General features: G+C 39.7%; 2 protein-coding genes across 3 annotated transcripts in view; both read right to left on the bottom strand.

Annotated features, from left to right (window-relative positions):
• The window catches only part of st6galnac5a (ST6 (alpha-N-acetyl-neuraminyl-2,3-beta-galactosyl-1,3)-N-acetylgalactosaminide alpha-2,6-sialyltransferase 5a), a gene marked incomplete at both ends in the record, with an annotated part of 91,551 nt that extends 87,079 nt beyond the window's left edge, over window positions 1-4,472 (bottom strand). The window contains 2 exons of the mRNA XM_079243751.1: window positions 4,192-4,341; window positions 4,442-4,472. Of these exons, the coding sequence (XP_079099877.1) occupies window positions 4,192-4,341; window positions 4,442-4,472 (181 nt within the window). The remainder of the gene's footprint in view (window positions 1-4,191; window positions 4,342-4,441) is intronic.
• A 2,767-nt stretch (window positions 4,473-7,239) lies between these two features.
• st6galnac3 (ST6 (alpha-N-acetyl-neuraminyl-2,3-beta-galactosyl-1,3)-N-acetylgalactosaminide alpha-2,6-sialyltransferase 3) overlaps window positions 7,240-12,500 on the bottom strand; it is a gene marked incomplete at both ends in the record, with an annotated part of 100,396 nt that continues 95,135 nt past the window's right edge. For both annotated transcript variants that reach the window (XM_079243373.1, XM_079243374.1), the window contains one exon: window positions 7,240-7,429. In XM_079243373.1, coding sequence (XP_079099499.1) covers window positions 7,240-7,429 — 190 coding nt within the window. The remainder of the gene's footprint in view (window positions 7,430-12,500) is intronic.

The following is a 12,500-nucleotide window of genomic DNA, read 5'->3' as shown; positions in this document are numbered from 1 at the left end:
AACTATCTACACACTAATGTCAGTGAAATGTGACGTTTCATCCGAACATATCAGCTTCTGGGTGAGTTTTTCAAATATTCCCCTTTGTAATTTTCCATGCTGATCCTTTATTCATTAGAGTGGCACAGAGGCAGAAATGTGTGAGCATAAATAATCAAATTCATGTTCAGTTATGCAGTGATTACATCAAAACTGAAGCAGTCAGGCAGAGTCTGGACTCAGCACATCTCTGCCCCTCTCCTGACATTTTCAAAAATCTCATGAGACGCCCGATTTGAAAAGACAGCTCAGCTTGAGCCCCATTCATAAAACATGAGTGTGTATTCACCAGGTTCGTTGTATCCTCGTGCTGCTTAGTTAGGTTTGTTTAGAAAGGAATTTAATCATATCAAAGAGTTTTGTGGTTTTCTTTAATCCCCACAGAGAAAAAAATACACAGAGGACAGAAATCACATCAGTAAAAATAACAACATTCACAATAAATCTAATTATAGCCCATAAGTAGACAGCGACTGACACACCAAATTACTTAACATAATGTACATTTCAATATCCTGCATTAATTCATGCAGCATTTGGACGCTTTTTCTTTCTTTTACTGAGAAGAAGAGTGTTAAACGTGTCAGAAAAACAAGCTTCATTTTAGCAACCAGTCAAATATTACATTCGGTGTAGCTCAGACATACCCAATGTTACACTTTTACAAGGACACTTGACCTGAAAATGAAAAAAAAAAAGAAAAGTGCATTGTAACATTAAAAAAAACGAACACTGGGAGAAAGAGGATAAAGTTGTCAATGCTAATGTAAAAAGCACTTTAAGAAGATGGCAACAGTCAGGAAGGTATGAATATTGCTACACAAAGAACTGAAGAGGTTTCAACATGGAGTCACACAATCAAAAGTACTTCAGATCTGAACTCTTGACTTGAAACGGCATAATAATCATCTCAACTGATCACAATGGGAAGAAAAAAGCAAAATGCTGAGAACAATTTGGGGAGTAAAGAAATGCAAGTCTTTCTTCTGCAGATCTTGAGACATGCGCGCTTTAACCACAGCGCTGGTTGCAGATACCAACTCTTTCACCTTCAATTTGCTGCTCAACATTTACATCCTTCATCCTTCATTTGCATGTATACAACCAATTACAAAGAAAAAAAAACTCTGCTTCAGGTCTGAGGATGGAAAAAGCAGTTTCCAAGCAAACTGCTCTGAATTTGACAAATTCAAGATGTGGGTAGAAAAAAATGTGTAAAAAAACAGAAACAAAGAGCAAAAAGTGTTTTAGAAACTTCTGCTGAGCTAAACCAACAAATATAACAAGTGTGAGCAGAATACCCATTCCAAGAAACTCGCTAATTTTATTTCTAAAGAAAAGAGAAAATGTTTTTGTTAAAATATGTACTATTTGAAAATACAGTCTTGTGTTTTATACATAGTAAAACATATTGGAAGTTATACCCACATGCTGCTGCCTTGACTTAGGAGAAAGACACAGAGGAGGAAAACAGGTGCTTTGGCACGATAAAGTGGAGATATTGAGTTGAATATTTAGTGAATCTGCTTAATAAAATTTCAATATGTGCATATTTCATCCTCTGCTTTTATGGTGTTGGCATCCTGTGTTGCAGATTAATCATATTAAGGCAGAAATTATACGTCTTCAGTTATGTGTTTGCATGTTTATGATCTCAACACCTCATATATTCTGCATTTGTTTGGGCGTGCCAGTTAATTCCTAAGAATTGACCTTGATCTAATAATAAAATGTAATAAAATGTGGAGGTGACTGGGAGAGGCAGCATGAGAAAAATGTGGCCAAATGTCTACTATATCTCATCTAGGGGCCTAAATCACCATCTACAAGACCACAATTGATGCTTTTCTTTTGTGATCTGAACTCTAACTGAATGCTGACTCCCTTTACTGTCTCACATCATTCCCAACCTGGATATCCAGAAGTTGTATGCTGACTCAGTTTGCTGTTTTGGAGTCCTTTAATGCAGACAAACAACAGAGCTGGTTGCCATAGTGACCACATGGACACAAGAACAAACGCGTTTGCAGCCTAAGACAGGTAAGTATCAGCTAACAACTGACCACTGAGTGTGTTTTAATTGAGATAAGTGGTCTAGTAACCAGCATAACTACAGAGAAGCAGGACAAAACAAGTTGATATAATTAATTAGATCAAACTTCACATGAAGGAAGCAAAAAATAAGTAAAATTAAAAAAAAAAAAAAGGCCACAAAAAGAACTTACTGGATGATAGAAACTAAAGACTTAAAGCTGGGTTAGGAAATGTTGGGGAGCTAGCAAGGTGTGAAAGTGGCGCCCTGTTTTGGCTCCTCCCCCTCTGGTTTTGAAATGAAATGAAAATGAAATGAAAAATACTTTATTAATCCCCAAAGGGAAATTCAATATTGTAGTAGATAATTTTGTTACATAATAGATAATTTAGTTTTGCTCTTTGCATGATCCAAGGTTTTTTTTTTCTTACCTCTGCGAAGGAGGCAAGAAAAGGCCAAGGTTTTTACTGGTGTTTATCTGTTTGTGTTCACTCAAAAAGTTATGGACGGATTTCAATTAAATTTTTCTGAAGTTGTTGGAAATGTCAAAAGAACTGATTTATTTTGGTGGTGATCTGGATCACCGCTTGGATCCAGGAACCTTTTAATGGCCGTGGCGGATGTTTGCGCTCTTCAAGTGCTTTTCTAGTTCGCAGCTTTTTCCACCAACAATTTTTCTCTTTCTCAGCTGCTTAGCAGGAGGAGGCAAATAAACCGAGCTGGGTCGGAAAAATTCTTCCTGCATTTTCTGAGTTTCTTCTTCACTACTTTGTATTTTCATTCTAACACACTATTTATATGCAGGGTGTGGCTTTCAGGTATGCGCTGTGAGAGGGGGAGGAGGGGAGCTGGGAGAAGAAGTTTACCAAATATAAGACATGAACAACTTCAGTTTGGTCCGAACGTTTGGATTGGTCAAAGATTTTACAGATTTACAGTAAACTGAGGCGTCTAACAATATTTCTTATTGTTCATGATTACAAAATGTATAGACTACTATCAGGACGAGGAACGGCTTCATGCAGAGGAAAAAAAGAATGTCACTGAGCAAGATTACCGACCGCTGCTTTAAGAACAGCTGATACTACAACAACGTCATGTTGGAAGAGCAGCGTGTACATGCATGATGTGATTTCAGTATGTCTGAATTATTCTCTCAATTGTGTTTAATCTCTTTCCAAGCATTTAGGTGCATTTTCATATTCATAGGATTTTCACTTCTCCTGAGTAGAAAAATCTATTGTACGATACTTTAAGGTCTTTTTAAATTCCAGTCTTTAGAAAGATGGATTAAATAAGTAACATATAGTCTGGTGACACACCTAAAAGCCCAGAGACACTCTGAAACATGAATATAAAATGGAAAATTTTTACTTTCTTTCAAGTTTCTTTACTTTCTTTGAACAAAAGATTCTAAGTTAAGCCAACTGCGAGCTGTCAATTTTCCCAGATCATAATATATCATTCTTTAAGGTAATAAAGCTTCCTTGAAAATTCAAATTATACTATTATTTGCCTCCAGTTCTGCCCACACTTGTATTCATGCGACGACAGTCGTCTCCTGTGAGCCACGGATGATTCATGGGAGTCTATCAGAGGGCGTATTGTTCATAATGTACTGTACAAAGATCTAAGGGTATTCTTCCAGTGTGTTAAGCTGAAAACAATGGAGTGTTTGCTGATCAGAAAATAAATAAGCGTGTGTGGCCTGAAGCTGAAGGAAAAATAAAGTACTGCACACAAACCACTGCATCAACAACTAAAAAGGCACTCATTGTTAAATGAAGGACTGAAAAGAGAAGACAGAGAACACAGCATTCTTCTTCACTTGTGAGTAAACAATGAAAAGAAATCTTCACTTCATTAAAACACGACTAAAAATCATGATAAGACAAAAAAAGTCTGACAGGGAAACGCGACACGCCGATGCGTGCGGTGAATACGCTGCAGAGGTAAGAGTGAACGGCGGAGAGCTGCCAGATGACTGCACAATCACAGGCTGAGGGGAAATGTGGAAAAATGTTCATTAATGGAGTGACATGCGCGGCGTCAGCGTCTGTTTTCTCACAGGGACAGAAAGACGTCCTCCTGTGGCCCTCATCTCGTCTTCAGTGTCTCACACTTCCACGACTCATCGTGTAGCGGACACTTTGAGTCCCCGCCGCCTGCAGGGCCCGGGCACCGCACACCTCTGGAACACGCCGCCCCAGAGGAGATGGGACCGCTGACCCCGGCCGTGTCACGGCTGCTTCCTGTCCGCTGAGCTGCACCTGAAGGAATTTTAAACAGGACGTTTTTACATTTTGCTGATGCTTGGGTCAGCGGGGTAGACTTACAATGAGCGACAAGGTGAGATGTGTTGCTTTTTACCAAGATGCTCCTGATGCAAGTTCTCTAACATGCATCCGATACACAAGAAGCCAAAAAGTGTGATTTTGTTGATTTGCAGGTCAAAATGAATCCACATCTAACTAAATATTAAAATAAAGTCCACATAAGAGCTTTTTTTTTTTAAACTTTTGATCAGATTTGAGTTTTAACGCTGATCTGTCAAAGTCTGAATATTTCCACGAAAGAAGCGACACCTTTAATGAAAGGCGCAATATAATCTTGACAACTTGAAGCTTCTGGCAACTTTGGATGAATTTTATAAGGTACAGCGCATAAGAATGACGGACATGTAGTTGTACAAAATGTCAGAAATCAAGCACAGTTGAGACGGATGGTGTCCGTCAGTGACCAAAATTCTCCCAGATTTGTGAGTGTGTACTTGTATGGTCCTCCTAAGGTGCTAATTATCCCGAACGGTGATGTCGTACCCATAAAACAAAGCCGAAGCTGCAGTGTTAAAATCAAACACAGCTGTTTGTCCTTTCAGAGACACCATAGTAAAAATGGTGGCAGAAATATGGCAGCTGCCGTGTAAGTGGCAAATAGAAATAAATGGCTCATTTTGAAAGGATAAAAACAAAACAGCTACTTAAATAAAGCCATTAGATATCAACATAAAGGCACGTTTTTAATAATATATGAAATTTGACCATTGACTTTGTTACATGCTGCAGCTTTCAGCTGTATAGGATCATATTTAGAGAAAGTCATAACTAAAGTAAGCTGTCTGGAATACTCTGATCTTAATATCATGTTATAGACATGTATACACTTTAATCACATTACTGAAAACTAGCTCTGTCCACATCTCTGTGACACAGGGCTGCTCTTCATCCCTTATAGGCCAGGTCGACTTCTTTTCTCAGAACACAGTCACTGTTTTTGGATTTGCTTTAATAAATCTCGTCGCTTCGTGCCGTAACGCCTGAAGTGAGCTTCACTGCAGATCTGGAAGGTTGTGATAAAACCATGATGCACTTTTTTATGCTCGGGAGATACCTGAGCAGGCTAAAGATATAATAATTGCTTTAGATGGGCATAAATATCGCAGACATCAGGTAATGTAGGCATGAGTCATTATTCAGACTACGTTCTGTAACAAGTAAATGTGATACGTATTTAGATGGAGTTAAATAGAATATTGCGGTGCATGTGCAGATATGTTGCTTTTCTCACTAGAAATATCGGAAAAAATGTCACAAACGGTCATTAAAAAGCCATTTATGTGTGATAAAATCACTTTTATGTTAACATTTAGCCCAGTTTTTTCTCAGGGACTACTATTGACCTGCAAACCCCAACATCACGGAGACACCTGAGCTGCTCTGTGTGTCAGGAAACGATCATCTGCAGCAGGCGTGAAACTCAGCGGCAGTATTTTCAGGAAGTAACGGGACTCTGTGCATCGAGTCTCTGACTCCTTTCAGTTTTTATTTTCTGGACCACGACTCAGAGCAGGACACTGGTCTCAAGGTCCCTTCTGCCAGCCAAGACAAACACACACACACACACACACACACACACACAACTTAGCACATCACAGAATGCTCTTTACAATCCTGGAACAGAAGCATTCAAATGTACAGCCATGAGCCAGGAGATGTGCACGCTGCCTCCACAGACAAATGGGACGATGTGTTGAAACGGTGACACTTCACACAAAGAGGCACAAAGCTGGATGAGAACCAGAGATGAAGAGAACGACTGCATCTTCCTCTGTTTCTACACAATGAACTGCAGAGTATATTGCAGGCACAAAATGATAATAGAATACAATGAACTTCAAATGGTTTTCACTCCACGCATAAATCTCTCCCTCTGCAGGGTCACAAATGACTGAACCCCTTCCAGCGAGATGGCGTTTGTAATTGCACATCGCTCCATGTGCTGCGATGCTCGCATTGTCAATGGCACACTGTTAAGTGTTGCCTCTGCAGAATAAATTAGTAAGCCATCCAGACATCAAGCTAAAGCTACAACGCGTCTCTTATGATTCTATTTCACAGCGAAGAAAAAAAACCAAGAGAGCTGCTATGAAGCTGTGCGAGTCAGCTCACAGCACAACTGTGTGTTTTACCTGCAAGTTTGCCTGCAATCTGCTTTTCGCTCGCTCCAGCTCTCTTTCTCAAAATGACCTTGCTTGCTAAGAATCTTTGAGAGGATCCAAGTAAATTGAAAGCGACGGAGCATCTGCCTACAGCGCTCCCTCGGCCAGAGATGAAGGCCTGAATGATGCTCGTTATAGATTAATTACAGCCTGACAGAAGACAGACACGCGGAGGAAACGGTAGACAAGCTTGTCAGACGTCCAGGCGGACGTGACTCGACTCTGCGAAGGCAGAATCTTTCTGCAGCTACAGTCGGGAAAGAAACGGACCCTCTGCCCGAGTCGTCTGCAGGCTTCCAGATGTTGCAGCTTCTCATTTGTAAAAGTTCAAGCCATCCTTCTGCTAGACTCACAGAGCAGCGAAAGGACGGATTAATCAGTGCACAGCAGGGAGCCGTGCACATTCTTCAGCTGTAAAGTTCAGGGGAAAAAGGAGACTTGCAATTCAAAAGACGGGAGATATGGCATTGGACATTTGTCCGACTCGGTTGCCTGATTCTGGAGGTTCCAACCTGTGACCAACCAGGACTGGATGAAGTCACAGATGTGTTTAAACTTGTGTCAGAATGGATGCTTGACGTTGTTAGTGGTGGCAGTGCTGAGACTGGTTCTGTCTCCGCATGCCGATGAAGAGGATGTGGACAACGTTTCTGCGCTGGTTCAGCCAGGGTCACGACAGCTGCCACGGTGGGTTGAAAAACTTGATGGCGTGAGTCTTAGCCCACTTGGCAAAAACAGACTTCTCTGTAATGAAGCGGTGTCCACCATAGGGAGCGCTCTCATGAAGGAGGTACTCTGCGCACTCGTCCCGGCTGCCTGCCTCATAGTAGTGGTAGGGAACCCTTCTGTAACCCTCCGTCCTAAAGGAAGGAGAGGCAAGACGGGTTATTCCAGAAGAACATTTCCATTTGTGTGTTTATCTTTACATGCAATCCATCAACACAAAAATAAATAAAATAAATGGAAGCCTGCGTACGTTTGCAGGTTTGCAAATAATTCAGTTAAAATCTGTGATACATTTGATGAAAACTCAGTAACGCACAGTAGAGATCAATCACGATGATCATTGAATTAAGATACACAGTCCTGCTGAGAAACTTTGAGCTCTACACAGTAGCTATGTGTGCATTTACAACAATATTCTGATGAATCATATATTCCAAGTGAGACCATTTATAGTGTTTATATGAGTTGCAGATGGGATGTTGCCCTCCAAGTTCCTGTTAATGTGCGACAAAAGTCCCGTTTATGACTTATGTTTATTTGACATCCCCACCGTTACGTTAGCGCTGCTCTAATGAAGTGTTTTTCCACCACTGTGGAGATTATCAGGTGTGCCCTGAGAAATGACCCAACTTCACCTCATTGGTCTGAAAAAGCAACTCTGTGTTCATCCAAACAGGATGAAAGATAATAAAATTCTTTCTTGTGTTTATCTGGTTTCTAATAAAGAGGCTTTGATGAGATGGACTTTATATTAATATGGACTTTTTAAAACAAAAAAAACAACATTTTGGTTTGTGGTGTGCCTTCCTTGTGATTTTTCAGTGAAAAAAAAAGGTTGAAAAACACTGCTCTAAAGTATTATTTATATCCCTTAAAACACACAGCTTGCTATTAGGGATTTCCCCTCTCCCCAACAATGCATCTTCCTTTTGCCAGAACTTTCCAGTTCTGCACTGAACCTGCTGGAGTCCGCGTTGCCAGATGTTGTGACAGAAACAAGCAATCTGATGTATGAAAACCAACCCAAAACAAGTGATTGCTCTTATAAAAGAAAAAGGCCAAACTTGCACAAAATAAGCTGCTATGGCAGCTCTGGAGCCATTAGCATGCACCGTAAAGCCTCAAGATAATGTCTGTGGCCAGGGTAGTATTATTTTGGAGCAGTCAGTATCCCTCGCCGGCAGTTCCAGGCAAATTTTGCATATTGGCCCCGTCGGCTTTGGTGTAGAATCTGTAGTTGCATTTGGGTGTTTGGCTCCTTGGCCTTGCTTTTTAATGACTTGCTGCACAACAATTAAAGATCCAGGGAAGAGGAAGCAGTGGCAAAAAACATAATATTGGAGCCAAATATCTCTAACCTCAAGCTTTCCATCCTTGCAAGAAAAACATTAAAAATACAGTTTTTGCTAAATGTGAAAGGTTTGCTGTTTATTCAGTGTTAGTTTGTATTGGAGGCTATGATTTAGGTATGAAAGTAAGAAAGTGGAGGAAGATATGGACAGGAACAAGTTTAGGTAAGATTCCAATATTCCAAAGTAAAAATACAACAATTCTGACGTTTACAGAGTTCTACGAGGACTTATCAGCCTGATATCCCTGCTGGCTGACGCTGAACTTACTGGCTGCGATCAACCTATTGGCAAACTGGACAAAATCAACCTCTGACTGAGGTTGATGTTTATCTGACTTTTCCTGGTTGTGCTGCATTGACTTGACCCTGAAACTAACAATATACTTACACAATGAATGAAGGACCAAAATGTCACTGAGTTATTAGTCGATTAACAGATTAAAAACAATCTACATCTTTTCTTTGACCTACATGATGATTTTTTTTAAATGTAAAAGGTTTTATAATGTTTTTGCTGAGAAACAACTGTGGTCTGTTTGCTTATTTAAAGATAATGTGATTTTTAAAATGTACGTTTCATTGTTTTTATTTGCATAAAAGGAAAAAAAAACAAAGTAATTGTTCTGGACTATAAGCTAATTAATTCAGTTTAGCATCAGTATCGGTACAAAGCTGCATAACTGGTCCAGTTGGTTCTCAGATTCTGTCTAGAAATGGAAACAGTGATGTATCAGGATAAAATAAACCACAGGAGTTAAAGATATAGATAGATAGATATACCTGATTTTGCACAGTTTTGAACCTTGACCGACGAAAGCAGCTTGGTGTGAATATAAGCCCCGCCCCAAACTGTTTTTCCAGAGAAATCCTTCTAGTCTCCCTTATGCTCTCCTCCTACTCTGCATGGATGTGACAACACTCACATCACATGTACTCATGCAAGATTTTGTTCATGCAAGACATGCAGATTTACAAAGACAGTGACTTTACTGAAAAATCAGGTAAATGACTTTTCTTTTCAGTGACATCCCCAGCTTTCTCTGGCTGGCCATGCTGTTCTGTTTACAGGATCTGTCATGCATGCAGTGGGAGAGACAGTGTTGCTGCTATTAAAACCCCCTTCGTTTGGCAATTACAAGAGAAAAACCATCACAGAAAGTTTAGAAGCTCTGAGTACAGGTAGGACTCAGGGTGAAAGCTGAATTTGCAGCCGATGCTGAGACAAACTGCAAGTTCTGCAGCGTGTCTTTATATGAGTGAAATATACAGGGCACATGAAAATTAAATCTTGGAGAATTACATGAGAAACTCATTTCACAAAAAAAAAATATTACTGGATTACAGAACACGGGGTAAAAAAAGACTAAAAACTGGGAGCTTTAACCTTTTCACAACCTGCTCTACTGTTTCGCAGGGCAGAAACTATAAGGAATTTTATAATAACTTTATGGAAGTAAACCTGCTAAAGTCATCTCTACCACCTGGTTTTGGGATGTAAAGACAAAAATAAGTGTTTGTTATCCCATTATAGTTTCAAATTTGGATCATTTTACTATATTTGCTATATTATTAGATGTCATTTTAACCACTTGTTGTAAACATTGAGTCTCCTTGTTATTGTCCAAAGGGAAAAAATGCAATGGCTTAAAAAAAAACAAAAAAAACAAACCTTGCTATTCAGTGCTGTTCAATTATATTTAAAAAAAAATAAAAACTGAACAGAAGAAAATAAAGACTGAGAACTAGTTTCAAGCAAAACTTTAGAAAAACCATCAATCGTGGCAGCAGTGATGATGTGCATGAAAAGCAACAGACAGCTGAAAATGTAACACAGCGGCGCCGCAGACAGTCTCTGACAGGAGAAGTTCCTTAGATCTGACCTAAAAGAGATCACGCTTTGGAGCAGCAGTAATATTTCTGATTTCTGAATTTATGAACAACTAATTTCCCCAGAAGGAGCTTAAATTATTCTCGTTTTATTTCCATTAGAACTGCAGAGAATGTATTAAGAAAAAAAACAAAGAAAAGAAAAAAAATCCACTGAAGAAGTTTCCTTAATCATCTCATGACAGGCTTCAGCAGAGCATCGATCCACTCGGCTGAGCTGACTGGCTGAATTTACCATATGTTCAACTAAAACATCTTTAATCAAATTGTCCTGCCAAGTTTTTTTTTTTTTTTTTTTTTTTTTTAAGCACTTTCTCCTTTGCAAACACGTTGCTGCAACAACCTCCCAGATGGATCTGTGTGAGAAACCATCTGCTGCATCAGGTTTTCCCGTCCAGCCCCTCGGAGATGAACTGCAGCTCAGAGCCAGGCTTTATCGCCCACCATCTTCTTAATGCTGTTCAGTCTGAGTGGGGGACAAATCCCCGCAGTCAGGTTTCAGATCTTGTGAAAAAAGCTTCCCAGAAAAAAAAAAAGAAGGCTGTAACAACAGATTACCGCTGCAACCCTGCATGCTTCCATTTCAGCCTCGTCTCCCTGCAGAACAACACACTGATGCTGGTTTTGTTGCTTGTATTGTGATGAATATTTGTGAAGTTGCTAACTGGAAGATGTTCTGAAGAGACCTTTCATTTGTGTGCATGTTATAAATCTAACGTGCACCCTGCGGTCAGTGGGTCGTCCTGCAGGTTCATTCACCAACAGCAGATAGTTTTCTACGTACGTTTCTGATTTAGCTTGTTCATTTCTGGTTCTCCTGACAGTTGATGGCTTCGTCCTCCTGCAGAGGGAACATGAATCTAATATGTATATGTGTATAGGTGTATGCACATGTGTTTAAATAGGCGGGTGTGTATGCGTGCTTATGTATATGCATATGTATGTAGGTTGTTCTCTCTCTTATTCTTTCCTTCTCGCTCTCTCTCTGTCACACTTTTTCTCTCTCCATGAGATGTTTTTCTCTTTTCTCTTCTTTTCAATTCTCTTTCTAACTCTCTTTTATCCTCTCCAGTCCGGTCCAGCAGTACAAACGCAGTAATTCAAACAATTATGCAAAATAAATAGAAAAACATAATAAGAATCCAGAATATCATGCGGAGCGTTATATCTATAATGCTGCCCTTGGCTAAGTAAATTTGCTCAGCAGAACACAGCATCCAGATAATCATTCTGCTTGCTTCAATGATGGACAAGACAATAAATAAATAAATAAATAAATAAATAAATCTAACATATAGCCACACAAATATTCACATTTCTAATAAACACATCTGACATGCAGATTTAAAGTAATTTCTTACTTTAGTATCTTACTGCTGAAAGGTTTACATAGATGTTCTATGTTTTTATTGGCTTTAAAAGCAAACAAACATTAACCGAATTTCTGAAGAGACAGATAAAATAAATGACTAAAGCATCACGCTGAGGCTGCTTCAGGACGGCGCTCTGTGATTTCAGCTAATTTGGCTGCAAAGTAAAGTTCGCCACTCAGCAGGTTTCCCTCATTTGAAAAAGAAGTCGCTGGCAGCAAAAAATAAAAAATGAATATTTTTATCCAAACGGCATTTATAAGTAAAATATAATGAGAGTAATTATTCCTGAAACCTGAAGACATGCAGACAACTCTGGGCCGTACGGCTGACCTGAGTTTCCAGCGGAGTCGCTCCGTTTACAGTTTGCATTGGTAAGAATGTGGAATCAATAAAAACAAAGCGAAGCGCAGAGCGGTGGATCAGATTCATTGTGCACTCTGCCGCAGGTTTCTAATGGCAACAGACAGCTTTATGAGAGGATGGCTTGTGGAACAATTGTATTGTGAGAATGAACACAGACAGAAGAGAAACAGCCATCACAGCATCCAGCGGGTCCACAGTGAGAGAGCAACCGTGGCTGTCTGCCAGCTTACT

This window comes from Telmatherina bonti (assembly GCF_933228915.1).
Source record: "Telmatherina bonti genome assembly, chromosome: 7".
In the NCBI taxonomy this organism is placed as follows: Eukaryota; Metazoa; Chordata; class Actinopteri; order Atheriniformes; family Telmatherinidae; genus Telmatherina; species Telmatherina bonti.
The sequence above is the reverse complement of the archived record's forward strand: the minus strand, read 5'-3'. Positions and strand labels throughout refer to the sequence as shown.